General features: G+C 34.7%; 1 protein-coding gene across 4 annotated transcripts in view; it reads left to right on the top strand.

Annotated features, from left to right (window-relative positions):
- The window catches only part of OSBPL8 (oxysterol binding protein like 8), a gene marked incomplete at its 5' end in the record, with an annotated part of 131,992 nt that overhangs the window by 100,273 nt on the left and 11,353 nt on the right, over positions 1-20,366 (top strand). For all 4 annotated transcript variants that reach the window (XM_079714284.1, XM_079714281.1, XM_079714282.1 and 1 more), the window contains 6 exons: positions 4,750-4,848; positions 7,667-7,764; positions 9,644-9,733; positions 11,014-11,150; positions 13,074-13,259; positions 13,593-13,680. In XM_079714284.1, coding sequence (XP_079570410.1) covers positions 4,750-4,848; positions 7,667-7,764; positions 9,644-9,733; positions 11,014-11,150; positions 13,074-13,259; positions 13,593-13,680 — 698 coding nt within the window. The remainder of the gene's footprint in view (positions 1-4,749; positions 4,849-7,666; positions 7,765-9,643; positions 9,734-11,013; positions 11,151-13,073; positions 13,260-13,592; positions 13,681-20,366) is intronic.

The following is a 20,366-nucleotide window of genomic DNA, read 5'->3' as shown; positions in this document are numbered from 1 at the left end:
CAGAATAAACATTAAGATGGCTAAACCAATGCATGTGGGATTTTGGTTCACCAACCAGGGATCGAGCCCATGCCCCCTGTAGTGGAAGTGCAGTCTTAACCACTGGACCACCAGGGAAGTTGACAACTCCCACTTCTTTAACTTCGAGTTCTAGAAAACTGGTGGAGTGAGAATCCATCAATATCCTAGAGAAGGCAATACAGGGAATTTCCTGGCAGTCTAGTGGTTAGGGAAAAAAAAAAGATGGCTAAGCCAAGACACAATGTACTCAAACTATTTAAAGCCAAAGATCAAAGACAAATCTTGAAAACAAAAAGAGAAAAGCAATATAATACATTCAGGGAAATAATGATTCTGTAATGGCCAACTTCTTATTAGAATCTGTGAAGAACTCAGGAAAATGGAACATCTCTATAGTGTTGAAGGAAAATATTCTTCAAGAATAAAGTCATTTTCAGATAAAATAAAACTAAAAGAATTTGTTGCCAGAAGAGTCATGCTACAAGAAAAGCTAAATAAAGTTCTTCAAGCTAAAGGTAAATGATACTAGATAAAAACTCAGATCCTCAGGATGGACCCAAGATTGTAAGAAGTGATAACTATCTAGTAAATACAAAAGACATTTTTTCTTACTTTTTCTTCTCAATTTGTTTATAATATATATTACTATTCAAAACAAAAAATGTTAACATTGTCTTGTGAATTTTATAGCATATGCAGATATAACTATAGCATAAAGGCTTAAAGGAGAGTGGACATACAGATTGCAAAGCTTCTACATTTTATAAAAGTGGTTAATTTAATTGTAAGTGGCGTGTGAAATTTTAAAGATAAATATTTGTAATCCCTAAAGCACTGGTCCTCAACTTAGGGGCCCAGGAGACATTTGGCAATGGCCAGAGACATTTTGGTTTTCCAATTGGTATATCCAGTATGTTGAGGCCAGGGATGCTGCTAAATATCCTACAGTGCACAGGACAACCCACCACAACAAAGAATTATCCAGCCCAAAATAGCAGTAGTGCCACTGTTGAGAAACGCTATTTTAGAGCATGTGCGTGTGCACATGAGCATCCACACATCCACACAATAATGACAAGCATAAGTAAAAAGCCAATAAGATTATTGAAGTGAAATTCTAAAAAAAAAATTCGAATTATTTTTTAAAGTAGCAGGAAAGCTTGATCAAGGAATAAAAATCAGAGAGGAACAATAGAAAATACACAGTAACATGGCAGATAAAAAAACCCATCGTAATTATATCAGTGTTAATGGTCAAAGTAATCCAATTTAAAGACAGATTGTCAGATTGAATAAAACAGCAAGGATAGATCCACTTTAAGTGTAAAGACACAAATAGGTTGAAAGTATATGGATAGAAAAAATTAAAAGCTTAACTATGTGAACATTAAGTTCAAGTATGATTGAATGGCTATATTAATAAAATTTTAAGACAAAAAGTATTAAAGAGATAAAAAAGGAGTATTTCATAATGATAAAAGGTTTAGTACATCAGGAAAGCATAATAATCACAAATGTATATCAAATCATAGAACCTCAAAATACATGAAGCAAAAACAGAATTAAGGGGAGAAATAGGCAATTCCAAAATCATATTTAGATTAACACTGTCTACTCAGCAGATGATAAGACAACTAGATGAAATATAAGCAAAGACATATAGACCTGAAAAACACTATCAACACCTTACCTTAACTGATATTTCTAGAACATTACAGGCAATGGTTACAGAATACACATTGTGTTCAAGTACACATATAGTTTTTCACTGGTATAGATCACATGTTTGACCATAAAACAACTCTCCATAAATTTCAAAAGATGGAAATCATACAGAATATGTTCTGCAACCTTAATGAAATAGAATTAGAAATTAATAACAAGATATCGAGGTAAACTCCAAATATTTAGAAATTAAATAACACACTGCTAAATAATTCATGGGTCAAAGAAGAAATCACAAGAGAAATTAGAAAATATTCAAGACTAGATGATATGAAAATACAGCATATCAAAATTTGTGGGATACAGCAAAAGGGGTGCTTAGAGGGAGATTTTTAACTTTAAATTAGAAAAAAAGAAAGAACCAAATCAGTGATCTAATTTTTACCCTATGAAGTTAGAAAAAGCTAATCAAATTTCAAGTAGGTAGAAGAAAGGAAATAATAATGAGCAGACATCAGTGTAGAAAGTGGACAAACAATTGAGAAAATCAGGGAACCCAAGAGTTGCTTTTAGACTGATCAAAATAAAGAATACAAATCAGGAATAAAATGAGCAGAATCACTACGGATCCCACAGACACTGAAAGGATGATAAGGAAATATTGTGGATAATTTTATGACAGTAAATTTGACAGCTTGGATGAAACAGGCAAATCCCTTAAAAAACACAAATTACCAAAACCGACCCAAGAAGAAATGTAAAATTATAATAGCCTTAAATCAGTGAAAGAAATTGAATTAGTAATTTAAAATCTTCCTTCAAAGATATAGTCCAGGGCTTCCCTGGTGGCACAGTGGTTAAGAATCCGCCTGCCAATGCAGGGGACACGGGTTCTAGCCCTGGTCTGGGAAGATCCCACATGCCGTGGAGCAACTAAGCCCGTGCACCACAACTACTGAGCCTGTGCTCTAGAGCCCGCAAGCCACAACTACTGAAGCCTGCACACCTAGAGCCCGTGCTCCACAACAAAACAAGCTGCCGCAATGAGAAGCCAGAGCACTGCAACAAAGAGTAGCCCCTGCTCACTGCAACTAGAGAAAGCCCACACACAGCAACGAAGACCTAATGCAGCCAAAAATAAATTAATTTTTAAAAAAATTATAAAAAAGATATAGTCCAGGCCCAGATATTTTGAGTTCTTGTAAATATTTAAGGAAGAAATAATACCAATTCTGTACAGCTTCTTACAGAAGATAGAAGAGGAGGAAACACTTTTCAGCTATTTTATGAGGCCAGCATTACACTAATCCCCAAACCAGACATTATCAGAAAACTGTAGATCAATATCTTTCTTGAATATACCTGCAAAAATCCTTAACAAATTAGTAACAAATCAATATATATAAACAGTAATACACACACATAATTGGATATCTAAAAATGATATATGTCATGATCAATATATTTAAAAGATAATATATCATGATCAAGTAGGGTTTATCTCACAAATACGAGGTTGGCATATCATCTGAAAATCAATCAGTGTAATTCATATTAATAGAATAAAGGAAAATCATATCATTTTAATAGATTCAGAAAAAGCATTTGACAAAATTCAATATCCATTCATGATAAAAGCTCTCAACAAACTAGGACTAGATTAAAGGTATCTATGAAAAAAAAATAGCCAACTTAATACTCTTATGTTGAAAATAGAATAATTTTTACTTAAGATCAGGTACAAGGCAAGCATATTCACTCTCACCCCTTCTGTATGAAAGTCTGTTAGAAGTCCTAGCCAATTCAGTAGGCAAGTTAAAGGACAAGCATACAGATTAGAAAGGAAGAAGTTAAACCACATACATACCTGATCTATATAGAAAATCCTCAAAAATATACCACCATACTACTAGAACTAATGAGTGAATTTCGTAAGGTTGTAGGATACATGATCAAAATACAAAAATCAATTGTATTTCTATATACTAGAAATGAACACTTGCAGAATGGAATTTAAAAAACAACTCTCATTACAATAGTATCTTAAAAATAAAATATTTAAGAGTAAATTTAATGAAAGATATAAAAGACCTGTACACTGAAAACTACAAAACATTGCTGAGGAAAATTAAAGAAGACAAGTAAATGGAGAGATATACTATGTTCATACATTAGATTTTTCAGTATTGTTAGAGTGGCATGAAATGATGATACAATAACATGGATGAATCTGAAAAATATTTTGCTAAATGAAAGAAATCAGACACAGTAAACTACATATTCTATGATGCCATCTATACAAAATTCTAAAATAGGCCAAACTATAGTGATAGAAACCAGACCAGTGGTTTCCTTGGGCTGGAGGAAAGGATTGACTGCCAAGGAGCAGGGATTGTGCTGGTGGAGGTTACGTGACTGGATACAATTGCTAAGACTATCAAAATGCACCATTAAAATGGGTCACTTACTGTATGTAAATTATACTTCAATAAAGCTCTCAATGGGGGAAATATATATATTTTTATATATATATATATATATATATATATATATATATATATATATGAGAAAAGCTAGAAGAAAATACCGTGAAATTTTATCATCAATTGCATTTTGGTGGGTTATGCATATTTTAAATTTTTTCTAAATTAGCCATAGTATTATATCAATTATATGTACTTAAAGCTTGGGAGTTAACGAAGTAATGTGTCTTACAGATAAGAAATAATGTTTTTATTCAGAAAAGGGCATATTAAGCTATACAGTGAAACAGTGTTTTACTGCATGTTCTACATGTTTAAGATTTTTTTTAAGAGCCTCATGTAAAATAACACAACAAACATATAACGAGTACCTTTTAAAAGTACTCGTTTTGTAAGAATAGGAACATGGATCGAATATGTTTGGGGTATAAGACAACAAATATATGTTTGGACACATTGAGACTGAGACATTTTTAAGACGTTCCACTGTAGATATCTGATAGGTGTCCTAAATATGTTTTGTTTGTTTTGAATTGGCTGAATTATTTTTGTGAAACTTAAAAAACAATATTTATTTCAGGAAACTCATTATCTGCAATATTAGAAGGAGAAGCACGGTTAACTTTCTTGAATAGAGGCGAAGATTATTCAATGACAATGCCATATGCTCATTGTAAAGGTAAATATTTTCCATACTTGAGTTAGGTTTTTTTTAAACCTTCTTTTTAAGTAAGTATATTTGACTGTAATTTATGTTTTGACATTGATGGAGTCAGCCTTTTGTTTGAAAGTGTCCTTGGTTTACAGATACTTGAGATCACTGTTATCATCTGCTGAATATTTCTATGAGGAATTAATTCACCACAGTGGATTTTTTGTGACACATACTTTATTTGGAAGAGGCTGATTTATAATAATGGAATTTCATTTGCCTTATCTGCGAGTTGTAAAATTTGGTGAAACTGCTCGCTATTTCAGAATCCTCAAAAGTGATTTTTATCTTCTTACACCGCCACCCCTTTTTAAAATTGTAATGCACTGCTTTTCATTGTAACAAGTTCCTTAAAATTTTTTCTCATCCTAGTTTGGCAGTTTGTTAAAAATTAATGTATTATGCTTTTTCCCCATTATTTAGTATACAGATAAAGGTATTAAATAATAACTATCATTTAAAACAGGCCAGGCACCCAACTATTCTGTGCACTTTACATTTATAAACTCATTTAATCATTCCAGCAGCCTTATAAAGTAGATAATATTATCCCTGTTTTATGAACGAGGAAGATAAGGCAGAAAGAGGTTAATTTGCCTGAGATCACACAGCTCTGCAGTCTGCACTGCTATGCTATATGGCATCATCTTAAACACTCAGCTTGGTCATTATCTTTACCCTTCTTTCCAACCCATTTCTTAAAAATAACTTTTTAGGGTAATTATCCTCTATTTTAGGAACTGATTTATGAAAACATAGAAATTATTTAATATGACCTCATTTCACAGATGAAAAAAACAGGAGGGTTAAGAATCTTATCTAAAACCAGACCAGCTAGTTAGTAAGAATGCTGAGACTAAACTCTAGGCTTGTTGACTCCCATCCACTGTGCAAGACTGCCAACTTGTGGCCTCAGGCTAGGTAATTCTTTGAGCTTCATGTGTGGTTCTTGAAATAGACATGAAGTGAAATATCTGAAATCCTGAAGTGAATTGATGAGAAATATACTTTTAAATTTTAAATAATTTAGAATAAATCAAATGATATTTCATGTAGAGAGATGCCTAATGCCATACGCAAATAGCAACAGGGAAAATTTTTTTTTCATAGCAGTGTTTTTATTGCACGGAAAAAAGGAGAGATCATAACCCCTTGTGAATGAGAAAATGATTATGTTCTACCTTCGTGTATTTTCTAAGATGTGTTTTCCAAATCACTAGTCTCAAATTGTTTTATAAAATAAGAATTCCATAGCCAAATAAATATGAGAAGCATTTCATAGTCTGTTCCTCTCTTGAAAATTAACATTGTGCATTTGCATATTAAAGGCTGCGTTAAGATTTTAGTCCAACTTGGAGGGCATTATGCTAAGTGAAATAAGTCAGAAAAAGACAAATACTGTATGATTCACTTATATTCAATACATGGAATCTAAAAAATACAATGAACTTGTGAATATAACAAAAAAGCAGATTCACAGATATAGAGAACACACTAGTGGTTACCAGTGGGGACGGGGGTGCATTATATGTGTGGAGGACTAGGAGGTACAAACTATGGGTAAGATAGGCTCAAGGCTCAAGGATGTGTACTGTACGACACGGGGAATATAGCCAAGATTTTGTAATAACTGTAAATGGAAAGTAACCTTTAAAAATTATATTAAAAAATTTGAAAAAGTTTTAAATCCTGTCTAAAATGTTGAGTTTAAAAATCAAATTAGAGAAAGATATATATAGTATGATTGTGTGCAAAATGAGTTTATATGGTTTCTATGTATACATAGTAAAAATATACAAACTATGGGAATGATGAACATTGGGGAAAAAAAAGTTTAGTCCAAGAACAGATATGCGCGCGCACACACACACACACACACACACAGCCTGTTTAATTCGTCAAACTCAGAAGTTCCCCAACTGTTTTTAGTCAAGAACCAAAATACAGAGATTTTTGAATTTATCTTACTTATACAGTTGATTCTTGTTATTCGTAGTACTTATGTCCTATAAAGTCACCACAGACACTGAATTAATGAATACTAAACTGTTGCTCCTAGAGGAAACACATGGTTAGGTTCCTGTGAGCCTCTCGTCACGGCATTTTCATCAACCAATCAAAGCATAACTTTGTTTCTTTTTAAAGACACCATATTACATATATACTTTTGATTCATTAGCATTGAACTAACAGCCAACAGCACTATAACTCATGCCTGAACCAAGCTTTAACATACATATTTTCTCCATAAAGTACATCACAACCTTCTGTGCTTAGGAACACCAGATAGCACTTATTTGGGGGCCATTGTAAATAGTAAAATGACCAACAAAAAGCACAAAAATGTGGCACTAAATATACTGCAGAAAAGACACTTGTTTACTACATGAGTAATGAAGCCAGAAGTCAAGAGTCTCACCTTGTTTGACTTCAGCTTCAGTGTGCACATTGGACAACTCAAATATTTCACCACTCTGCACATGTGCACACGTCCATGAATGACTGCAAAAATGCTGTGGGTATTGATTTTGGGATTACTAATATATTTTAGTGAGAATATTAATTTGTAAATATAGACTCTGGAAAAAATGTGGATCAACTGTTATCTATTCAAATCCTACAGAACCAACTTTATGTGTATATTATAGATTGTAATTGAGTAGGACAGAATCCTCTTGAATTATTTGTTTCTCCTAGAAGATTAGATTATAAAGTTCTACTTGTTATTAGCCAGTCTCTCTCTCTCTCTCTTTAACCTTTTGTCAAATTTGTTTTTTTTCTTTAGGAATTCTTTATGGCACAATGACACTGGAGCTTGGTGGAACAGTCAATATTACATGTCAAAAAACTGGATACAGTGCAATACTTGAATTCAAACTAAAGGTTAGTAGAGAATGATAGGAGGTATCATCTAAGTAAAGAAGAGCTATACGATGTATATTGAACAAAAAGCACGATTTAGTTTCTAATTAAAAACTAAATATAAGAGCATAGAATTCATGAAAGGGAGCCTTGGAAGATCCAAATCAACAGAAAGCCATGATTTGTTGTTTTTAATTTTAATTAATAAAACTGTTGGTACTATAATAGGAGATGTAAGAAGAGGATGAATGGAAATTTCTTAGTAAATTGAAACATTGCTTTATAGAATACCAAAAAGTATGTACCCCCCCAAGAAAAGTATGTATCAGCTTGAGCTATGCTGTGTACACTAACAGTTTTATTATTTACTATTTCCGCCTAACAATTTACTCTAAAACTCACGAGCTTAGAAACAGCTATGTTCTGTTCCTTAGGAGTCCTGTGGGCCAGGAATTTGGACAGGGCATATTGGGGATGGCTTATCTCTGCTACATAATGGCTGGGGCAACAGTTAGGAAGACTTTCAGGCTGTGAGAGACTCAACAGTTGGGGCCTGGAAACATCTGAAGGCTCATCGCTTACATATCTGATGACATGTAAGTCATCACTTACATGTCTGGTGACATGTAGGTCATCACTTACATGTCTGATGACATATAAGCCATCACTTACATGTCTGATGACATGTAAGTCATCACATGTTGGGATGACTGAAAGACTAGGACTGCAGATCTGAGCACCTGTAAACATGACTTTTTCATGTGGTTTGTCTTCCTCACATCATGGGAACTTTAAGGTAGTCAGACTTCTTACTTGGCAGCTCAGGGTTCCAAGGACAAGTGTCCTTGTGAGCAAGGCAGAAGCTGCATTGCTGTACATGACCTAGACTCAGATATCAAATTACATCATTTCCACCATTCTCTACTAGTTGAAGAGTTACAAACCCACCTAAATTCAAAGGGGAGGGATGCAGACCCCACTTCTCAGTGAGAGGGTGACAAGGTCTCATTGAGGAAGAACATGTGGGCTGAAGGAGGAAGGGTAGCTATAATTGAGGCCATCTTTGGAAAATTCTGTCTGCCTCAGCGTAAAAGGGAAATTTAAGACCTTTTCACAGTGTCATTGTTGGTGTAGGATAGTACATTACGTTTAGATAAAAATATTTCTATGAATTATTTAATACTTATGACTAAATTGCTCCTATGTTGATATCCAGCTAATCGGCAACTTTGCTCTAATAAAAAGGATCTCTTTAAGTATTATTTGATTCAATGCCCTTTGATTTTTTTTTTTCTTCTTAGCAGATTTTTTGCTTGTGTGGTGATAATGATATTTGAAAATCATGACTGAAGAGGTCTTAAGTAATTTATGACACCTTTAAAGATTAGATTGGAGCATCAGAATTTTGTCAGTGAGGAGAAACATCAGTAAGGCAATATAGTAACTCAAAATATATTTCTTCTAATTTAATTTTCAGAAGTTTTTTTTGATTGGGTATTGTTTTATTGTTTTGTTTTTAAAGGAAGAGTTGCTATTCAATAGATGAGTTAAGTCCCTTATGTTTACTGAGTTGTTACTGCTTAAAATATTGCAACATTGATAGAGTGCCGTCTTGAATCAGGAGAGAGCACAGGACACCAGTCAGTTATTTCAGTGTGATCTTTCTTAATATGTTTATTTGGGCTTCACATAGTCTATTTTTATCTATTTTTTCCACAGCAACAAATTTAAATTTCTTTCTATTGAATATTTCTGACTAAAATTTGAGTCAGCATTTCACCATTTGTGCCTTTAACAGCACTGTAACTATACAGTTACTTTTTGGGTTTTTTTTTGTCTACATTGTATGTAAATATAAGTTAAAAGTAAAATGTTTCTTCAACATTTTTTCTTTTAAAAGCCATTTCTAGGTAGTAGTGACTGTGTTAATCAAATATCAGGGAAACTAAAATTGGGAAAAGAAGTCCTAGCTACTTTGGAAGGACATTGGGTAAGTATTTTTATATTGTAGCTTTACAAAAAGAATTCTGTTCTGTGGGAAAAAATTAAAAATCAAATTTTATAAGTTCACTTATCCCATTTCTAAAAGCATCAGTATTCAACATAAGTTTCAATTTAAAAAATATTTTGGTATTGCTCTGCATCAATAGTATTTAGTTTAATGTAATATTTGATCTTTCCAAAACTTTAAATCAGTAAAAGTAGCTAACACTTATATATCACTTACTATGTACTGCATTGTTTAAAAATGTTACTCATATTAACTCATTTAATATTTAGTATAATAATCCTATGAGATGAGCATTATTATTGTCCCCATTTTACAGAGGAGGACACTGAGGCACAGAGAGTTTAAATAATTTGTTCAAAATAGTGAAGTAAGATTTCCGCCCAAGCACTCTGGCTCCAATGCCGTGCTTTTACACACAACAGTATACTACCTCTCACCAGAAGAGGCATTTCCAATTAGGGTTATATTTCCTTTTGAGGACCATGGAAAAGATACAGTGTTTTTTGAGAGCAATGGCTTTTATTTACTTCTCTGCTGACCTAAATTCATATTTATATAATTTTGTTAAGAGGAGCTTATTATATTAATAAAAAGGATCATATCATGCTACTGCCAAATGCACTCTCACTGTAAACACCGGTATATGCTTTTTTCTGCATTATAATCAGAAAATGATGAGAAATATGATGAGAAAATGAAGATGGACCTAGAGACTCAACTGTTAAGAGGCTACAATGCTCTGTTATTTTTTAAATTTACTTCTATCTGAATATCATTTGGAAAAAAAGATAAAACTATTTTTTAACATGAAATTTATAAGATTGTGCTACGATTTTTAATGCCAAGAAAGGCTGTTAGGTTTTTCTACATATATTGACTACGTAGATGGTCTACAGCATCCCTCATTGTAGCTATAGCAAACACTATGCTCTACTTTGACAATTCAGAGACAGTTGTTGAGGCTTTTTGCATGTAATTGTCTAAAATTTGTTTATTAAGTGAAACTTCTGAAATCTCACAAACTTCCTCTGAATTCAACCAAGTTTTTAAATGAAAAGTATTAGATATTTAATCTTAATGTTTTTATAAGAATGACAAGAGATTTGGGGCTTTTAGAAAAGTGCTAGTTATATTTGTTTTAAAAACGTGTTTCACTGTGGGATTGTCAGGAAGAAATTATTATTATATTACTAAACTACAAAATTCCATTTTAAATATAGATAATTCTCTACATTAATTTTTAATTTCTTTAAATATAGGATAGTGAAGTTTTTATTATTGACAAAAAGACTGATAATTCAGAGGTTTTCTGGAATCCAACACCAGACATTAAGCAGTGGAGATTAATAAGGCACACTGTAAAATTTGAAGAGCAAGGAGATTTTGAATCAGAGAAGTAAGTATACCACTTTTCAGCTCACTTCATGAAAATCAGTATTTTTTGTAATGCCTCAACAGTATGGTCACTTTTCTCTGTTTTTAATTCAGCAAAATAGTTCAACATTTGTGGGATGTGACAAGGTTTTGTTTTGGTGTATGTGAATGTCAAATAATTATAACACAAATCATGCTGCTCTTCTGCAGCTCTAAACTAAAACTTCCTATTTTTTCCTTTCTCTTCTTATCTGCTCCAGGGCTTATTTAAAAAAAAAAAAAGAGAGAGAGAAGAAGAAAAACTTTTTTGTTTGCATAAAATTGTGGGGCTAACGATTCTTGGTTTTTATCTGGCAGCTGTTTTCTAACCTGGGTTAGGCATGTAGAACTTTAGGCGAAGTGGTACAAAATCTACTTCTGTTTTATTTTCTAAAATACAGAAATCACGCCACTGGATGTGCAGGCTTCTAGAGGACTTATATTAGTTGGGGACTAATTAAGGCCATAACTTATGTTCTTAAATCATGAAATTCTTCCTGGATCTCCTATACTTTCACACCAAAAATATTGTATACATATTGCCCAATCGTATTCTTCTGTTTCTTTCCTTGTGTTAGGAGAAAGGGGTTGCTGTGTAAAAGACACTCTACTAGGTACTTTATACACATTATGCAGTTTAGTTCTCACTACATGTTTCCACATGCATATCATTCTCTTCACATGAGGATTCAAGTCTACGTGCACTTTCCTTCTATGCTCAAAATTGAGGTTTTCAAAGATGGAAGATTACGTATGCACCAGTTCTAAAAATTCTGTTTCAGCTATAACCACGTGATGCTCTCCATCCAGAGTGAAACTTTGCCAAGGCATACGACAATTTTTGAGATGTGGGTATAATTTAATGTATTTTAAAGATGAGGAAAATGAGTCTTAGACAAGATAAGTAAGTTCACCAGCCAAGAACTGGCAGATCTAGGATTAAACCCAAGTCTATCTGATTCCCTGGCCTTTATTCTTTGAGCCCAACATGCTATCTTCCCAGATGGGTAGAATACAGATATATATATATCTATATATCTATATATATAGATATATATATAGATATATAGATATATATTTTTTTTTTTTTTTTTTTTTTTTTTTTTTTTGCGGTACGCTGGCCTCTCACTGTTGTGGCCTCTCCCGTTGCGGAGCACAGGCTCCGTACGCGCAGGCTCAGTGGCCATGGCTCACGGGCCCAGCTGCTCCGCGGCATGTGGGATCTTCCCGGACCGGGGCACAAACCCGTGTCCCCTGCATCGGCAGGCGGACTCTCAACCACTGTGCCACCAGGGAAGCCCCTATATTTTTAAGTATCTAGTAAAAAACTAAACTTTAATAGGGGAAAAGATTTTACCTCAGTATTTTTTTTCTGCTAAATCAATGGTTCTCAACACTGGCTGCACATTAAAATGACCTGGGAAACATTAAAAAAAAAAAAAAAAAAGCAATACTTGGGCCCACTCCCGGAGATTCTGATTTTTTTAAAATCCCCTGACAAATCCTACACTGACGGTTGAGAAATATGGCAGTATACTTCTGAATCTTTGAGGCCAGTGGGTCCTAAACAGTATGTACAAGAATCATCTGGGGAGCTTGTCAAAAATGTAGATTCTTGAGCCTTCGTTATATTTCTACCATTGTGGGTCAGCACCATTCACTTCCATATGTTTAAGAACCCATGTAATAAATTTCTCTGGCCAAGAAAAAAATTGGTCTCCACTGTCTCACTCTATTCAAGGCATCACTTTTTATATCTTGACCTGTTTCTAAGCATCCAAGCATAAGCTTTCTCAAAGCCAAAAACCCACATGGGCATCATTTTCTCTCAAGGGGAGTCAAGCCTATTCCATGCAGATTTGGTTTTCTGTTGTTTTTTTCAATATTATTTTTTCACATGTATTAGACTCTGGCAGCGGGTAACTCGAGCCATAAATGCCAAAGACCAAACAGAAGCTACTCAAGAAAAGTATGTTTTAGAAGAAGCTCAAAGACAAGCTGCCAGAGATCGGAAAACAAAAAATGAAGAATGGACTTGCAAGTTATTTGAACTTGACTCACTCACAGGAGAATGGCATTACAAGTTTGCAGAGTAAGTAATTAAAAATTATATTACAAACAGTATCTCATAGTTTTTTGCCTTCATTTCTAGTTTTTTTTTATTGTTAGTATGAATAGTTTTTAAATTAAGCAGTATGTGTGAGATTTTACCCTTGATGTTCCATTCATTATAAATTAGACTCCATGATAGTAGTTAGCCTATAAAATAAGCTGAGGATCAGAAGATTATATATGACATATCTTAATCTTACAGCTAAGTTTATAATTACCAATGAAAATCTCATCATAGAGTAGAAAGTTTTTTTTAAAGTTTCTGAGCATTTTGCTTAGTCATTAAACAAGTGGTTTTTTTTCATTTATGTAGTACTCGACCATGGGATCCACTTAACGATATGATACAGTACGAAAAAGATGGTGTTATCCAGACCAAAGTGAAACATCGCACTCCAATGGTATGTAATAAAAAAGTAACTAGATCCTGCTCTGCATATGAATTTTTAAAATTCGTAGTATCTTTGGTTACCAACCTTTAAAATTTGGCTCCACAGTTCAAAATTTCAGGTCAGAAAAATGATACAGTAGGCAGCTCCAAGCTATTGTGCCCCCAAAGAAGCATAAAAAGTCAAGCAGAAACTGTCATAACCAAATTTTCCTGAACTCTGGAAAAGAGTCAGAGGTTTGCAGCAACTAAGTGAGAGCTGAATCAAGAATCAGGTGACTTCAAAGCAGCGAGAAGGCTTCATGGCATTTTTACTTGCTCTTGTCCTAATGCCTCCCTGGTGCAGTGGCAGTCTTGAAGGGTCCCCATATTCCCAGTGTGAGCCCTGGTTCCAGAGGAAGTAGAGTAGACCTTGTTAACAAATTGTTCTGTATGTCTTTTTTTTAAACATCTTTATTGGAGTATAATTGCTTTACAATGGTGTGTTAGTTTCTGCTGTATAACAGTGAATCAGCTATACATATACATAATCCCCATATCTCCTCCCACTTGCATCTCCCTCCCACCCTCCCTATCCCACCCCTCCAGGTGGACACAAAACACCGAGCTGATCTCCCTGTGCTATGCAGCTGCTTCCCACTAGCTATCTATTTTACATTTGGTAGTATATATAAGTCCATTCCACTCTCTCACTTCGTCCCAGCTTACCCTTCCCCCAACCGGTGTCCTCAAGTCTGTTCTGTAGGTCTGCATCTTTATTCCTGTCCTGCCCCTAGGTTCTTCAAAACCTTTTTTTTTTTTTTTTTTTAGATTCCATATATATGCGTTAGCATACGGTATTTGTTTTTCTCTTTCTGACTTACTTCACTCTGTATGACAGTCTCTAGGTCCATCCACCTCGCTACAATAACTCAATTTCGTTTCTTTTTATGGCTGAGTAATATTCCATTGTATATATGTGCCACATCTTCTTTATCCATTCATCGGTTGATGGACATTTAGGTTGCTTCCATGTCCTGGCTATTGTAAATAGTGCTGCAATGAACATTGTGGTATATGTCTCTTTTTGAATTATGGTTTTCTCAGGGCATATGCCCAGTAGTGGGATTGCTGGGTCATATGGTAGTTCTATTTTTAGTTTTTTAAGGAACCTCCATACTGTTCTCCATAGTGGCTCTATCAATGTACATTCCCACCAACAGTGAAAGAGGGTTCCCTTTCTCCACACCCTTTCCAGCATTTATCGTTTGTAGATATTTTGATGATGGCCATTCTGACTGGTGTGAGGTGATACCTCATTGTAGTTTTGATTTGCAATTCTCTAATGATTAGTGATATTGAGCATTTTTTCATGTGTTTGTTGGCAATCTGTATATCTTCTTTGGAGAAATGTCTATTTAGGTCTTCTGCCCATTTTTGGATTGGGTTATTTGTTTTTGTTTTTTGATATTGAGCTGCATGAGCTGCTTGTATATTTTGGAGATTAATCCTTTGTCGGTTGCTTTGTTTGTAAATATTTTCTTCCATTCTAAGGGTTGTCTGTTTGTCTTGTTTATGGTTTCCTTTGCTGTGCAAAATCTTTTAAGTTTCATTAGGTCCCGTTTGTTTATTTTTGTTTTTATTTCCATTTCTCTAGGAGATGGGTCAAAAAGGGTCTTGCTGTGATTTATGTCATGGAGTGTTCTTATGTTTTCCACTAGAGTTTTACAGTGTCTTGCCTTACATTTAGGTCTTTAATCCATTTTGAGTTTATTTTTGTGTATGGTGTTAGGGAATATTCTATTTTCATTCTTTTACATTTAGCTGTCCAGTTTTCCCAGCACCACTTATTGAAGAGGCTGTCTTTTCTCCATTATATACTCTTGCCTCGTTTATCAAAGATAAGGTGATCCTATGTGCTTGGGTTTATCTCTGGGCTTTCTATCCTGTTCCATTGATCTGTATTTCTGTTTTTGTGCCAGTACCATATTGTCTTAATTACTGTAGCTTTGTAGTCTGAAGTCAGAGAGCCTTATTCCTCCAGCTGCGTTTTTCTTTCTCAAGATTGCTTCGGCTATTCGGGGTCTTTTGTGTTTCCATACAAATTATGAACTTTTCTGTTCTAGTTCTGTGAAAAATGCCATTGGTAGTTTGATAGGGGTTGCCTTGAATCTGCAGATTGCTTTGGGTAGTATAGTCATTTTCACAATGTTGATTCTTCCAAGAACAAGCTATATCTCTCCATCTGTTTATATCATCTTTAATTTCTTTCATCAGTGTCTTATAGTTTCTGCATACAGGTCTTTTGTCTCCTTAGGTAGGTTTATTCCTAGGTATTTTATTCTTTTTGTTGCAATGGTAAATGGGAGTGTTTTCTTATTTTCTCTTTCAGATTTTTCATCATTAGTGTATAGGAAAGCAAGAGATTTCTTGGCATTAATTTTGTATCCTGCTACTTTACCAGATTCATTAATTAGCTCTAGTAGTTTTCTGGTAGCATCTTTAGGATCTTCTATGAATAGTATCATGTCATCTGCAAACAATGACAGCTTTACTTATTTTCTTCCGATTTGGATTCCTTTTATATCTTTTTCTTCTCTGATTGCTGTGGCTAAAACTTCCACTGAGTAATAGTGGTGAGAGTGGAAAACCTTGTCTTGTTCCTGATCTTAGATGAAATGGTTTCAGTTTTTCGCCATTGAGAATGATGCGGGCTGTGGGTTTGTCATATATGGCCTTTATTATGTTGAGGTAAGTTCCCTCTATGCCTACTTTCTGGAGGGTTTTTATCATAAATGGGTGTTGAATTTTGTTGAAAGCTTTTTCTGCATCTATTGAGATGATCATATGGTTTTTCTCCTTCAATTTGTTAATGTGGTGTATCACATTGATTGATTTGCATGTATTGAAGAATCCTTGCATTCCTGGGATAAACCCCACTTGATCGTGGTGTATGACCCTTATAATGTGCTGTTGGATTCTGTTTGCTAGTATTTTATTGAGGATTTTTGCATCTATGTTCATCAGTGATATTGGCCTGTAGTTTTCTTTTTTTCTGGCATCGTTGTCTGGTTTTGGTATCAGGGTGATGGTGGCCTCGTAGAATGAGTTTGGGAGTGTTCCTCTGCTATATTTTGGAAGAGTTTGAGGAGGATGGGTGTTAGCCCTTCTCTAAATGTTTGATAGAATTCACCTGTGAAGCCATTTGGTCCTGGGCTTTTGTTTGTTGGAAGATTTTTTATCACAGTTTCAATTTCAGTGCTTATGATTGGTCTGTTTATATTTTCTACTTCTTCCTCGTTCAGTCTTGGATGGTTTTGCTTTCTTAACAATTTGTCCGTTTCTTCCAGGTTGTCCATTTTATTGGCATAGAGTTGCTTGTAGTAATCTCTCATGATCCTTTGTATTTCTGCAGCGTCAGTTGTTACTTCTCCTTTTTCATTTCTAATTCTGTTGATTTGAATCTTCTCCCTTTTTTTCTTGATGAGTCTGGCTAATGGTTTATCAATTTTGTTTATCTTCTCAAAGAACCAGCTTTTAGTTTTATTGATCTTTGCTATCGTTTCCTTCATTTCTTTTTCATTTATTTCTGATCTGATCTGTATGATTTCTTTCCTTCGGCTAACTTTAGGGTTTTTTTGTTCTTCTTTCGCTAATTGCTTTATGTGTAAGGTTAGGTTGTTTATTTGAGATGTTTCATATTTCTTAAGGTAGGGTTGTGTTGCTATAAACTTCCCTCTTAGAACTGCTTTTGCTCTATCCTATAGGTTTTGGGTCATCGTGTTTTTATTGTCATTTATTTCTAGGTATTTTTTTATTTCTTCTTTGATTTCTTCAGTGATCTCTTGGTTATTTAGTAGTGTGTTGTTTAGCCTGAATATCCTTGTATTTTTTACGGATGTTTTCCTGTAATTGATATCTAGTGTCATAACGTTGTGGTTGGAAAAGATACTTGATATGATTTCCGTTTTCTTAAATTTACCAAGGCTTGATTTGTGAACCAAGATATGATCTATCCTGGAGAATGTTCCATGAGCACTTGAGAAAAATGTGTATTCTGTTGTTTCGGATGGAATGTCCTATAAATATCAATTAAGTCCATCTTGTTTAATGTATCATTTAAAGCTTGTGTTTCCTTATTTATTTTCATTTGGATGATCTGTCCATTGGTGAAAGTGGGGTGTTAAAGTCCCCTACTATGATTGTGTTTCTGTCGTTATTCCCTTTTATGGCTGTTAGCATTTGCCTTATGTATTGAGGTGCTCCTGTGTTGGGTGCATAAATATTTACAATTGTTATATCTTCTTCTTGGACTGATCCCTTGATCATTATGTAGTGTCCTTCTTTGTCTCGTGTAATAGTCTTTATTTTAAAGTCTATTTTGTCTGATAAAAGAATTGCTACTCCAGCTTTCTTTTGATTTCCATTTGCATGGAATATCCTTTTCCATCCCCTCACTTTCAGTCTGTATGTGTCTCTAGGTCTGAAGTGGGTCCCTTGTAGACAGTATATATATGGGTCTTGTTTTTGTATCCATTCAGCCAGTCTATGTCTTTTGGTTGGAGCATTTAATCCATTTACATTGAAGGTAATTATCGATATATATATTCCTATTATCATTTTCTTAATTGTTTTCGGTTTGTTTTTGTAGGGATTTTCCTTGTCTTGTGTTTTATGCCTAGAAAAGGTCCTTTTGCATTTGTTGTAAAGCTGGTTTGGTGGTGCTGAATTCTCTTAGCTTTTGCTTGTCTATAAAGGTTTTGATTTCTCCGTCGAATCTGAATGAGATCCTTGCTGGGTAGAGGAATCTTGATTGTAGGTTTTCCCCTTTCATCACTTTAAACACGTCCTGCCACTCCCTTCTGGCCTGTAGAGTTTCTGCTGAGAAATCAGCTTTTAATCTTATGGGGATTCCCTTGTTTGTTATTTGTTGCTTTTCCCTTGCTGCTTTCAATATTTTTTCTTTGTATTTAATTTTTGATAGTTTGATTATTATGTGTCTTGGCCTGTTTCTCCTTGGATTTATCCTGTATGGGACTCTCTGCGCTTTCTGGACTTGAATGATTATTTCCTTACCCATATTAGGGAAGTTTTCAACTAGAATCTCTTCAAATATTTTCTCAGTCCCTTTTTTTTCTCTTCTTCTCCTGGAACCCCTATAATTCGAATGTTGGTGTGTTTAATGTTGTCCCAGAGGTCTCTGAGACTGTCCTCAATTCTTTTCATTCTTTTTTCTTTATTCTGCTCTGTGGTAGTTATTTCCACTATTTTATGTTCCAGGTCACTTATGCATTCTTCTGCCTCAGTTATTCTGCTATTGATTCCTTCTAGAGAATTTTTAATTTCATTTATTGTGTTATTCACCCTTGTTTATTTGCTCTTTAGTTCATCTAGGTCCTTGTTAAACGTTCTTTTATTTTCTGCATTCTATTTCCAAGATTTTGGATTATGTTTACTATCATTACTGTGAATTCTTTTTCAGGTAGACTGCCTATTTCCTCTTCAGTTGTTTGGTCTGGTGGGTTTTTACCTTGCTCCTTCATGTACTGTGTGTTTCTCTGTCTTTTCATTTTGCTTAGCTTACTGTGTTTGGGGTCTCCGTTTTGCAGGCTGCAGGTTCATAGTTCCCATTGTTTTTGGTGTCTGCTCCCAGTACGTAAGGTTGGTTCAGTGGGTTGTGTAGGCTTCCTGGTGGAGGGGACTGGTGCCTGTGTTCTGGTGGATGAAGCTGGATTTTGTCTTTCTGTTGGGCAGGACTACATCTGGTGGTGTGTTTTAGGGTGTCTGTGAACTTATGATTTTAGGCAGCTTCTCTACTAATGCATGTGTTTGTGTTCCCGTCTTGATAGTTGTTTGATATAGCATGTCCAGCACTGTACCTTGCTGGTCATTGAGTGGAGTTGGGTCTTAGCGTTGATATGGATATCTCTGGGAGAGTTTTCATCACTTGATATTATGTGGGGCCAGGAGGTCTCTGGGGGACCAATGTCCTGAACTCAGCTCTCCCGCCTCAGAGGCTCAGCCCTGACACCTGGCCAGAGCACCAAGACCCTATCAGCCCCATGGCTCAGAAGAAAAGGGATAGATAGATAGATAGATAGATAGATAAATAAATAAATAAATAAAATAAAGTTATTAAAATAAAAAAATTATTAAATATTTAAAAGTAATTTTAAAAAGAGAGAGAAAGAAAGAAGAGAGCAACCAAACCAAAAAACAGATCCTCCAATGATAACAAGTGCTGAAAACTACACTAAAAAACAAACAAAAAAAAATAACGGACAGTCAGAACCCTAGGACAAATGGCAAAAGAAAGCTATACAGACAATATCACACAAAGAAGCATACACATACACACTCACAAAAAGAGAAAAAGGAAAAATATATATATATATAAGAAAATAAAACACGGAAGAGAGCAATCAAATCAGTAAGCAAATCTACCAATGATTATAAGCTCTAAACACTAAACTAAGATAAACATAAAACCAGAAACAAATTAGATGCAGAAAGCAAACCCCAAGTCTACAGTTGCTCCCGAAGTCCACCGCCTCAATTTTGGGATGATTCGTTGCCTATTTAGGTATTCCACAGATGCAGGGTACATCAAGTTGATTGTGGAGATTTAATCTGTTGCTCCTGAGGCTGCTGGGAGAAATTTCCGTTTCTCTTCTTTATTTGCACAGCTCCTGGGGTTCAGCTTTGGATTTGGCCCCGCCT

The sequence above is a fragment of the Hyperoodon ampullatus genome, assembly GCF_949752795.1.
Source record: "Hyperoodon ampullatus genome assembly, chromosome: 11".
NCBI lineage: Eukaryota > Metazoa > Chordata > Mammalia > Artiodactyla > Ziphiidae > Hyperoodon > Hyperoodon ampullatus.
The sequence above is the reverse complement of the archived record's forward strand: the minus strand, read 5'-3'. Positions and strand labels throughout refer to the sequence as shown.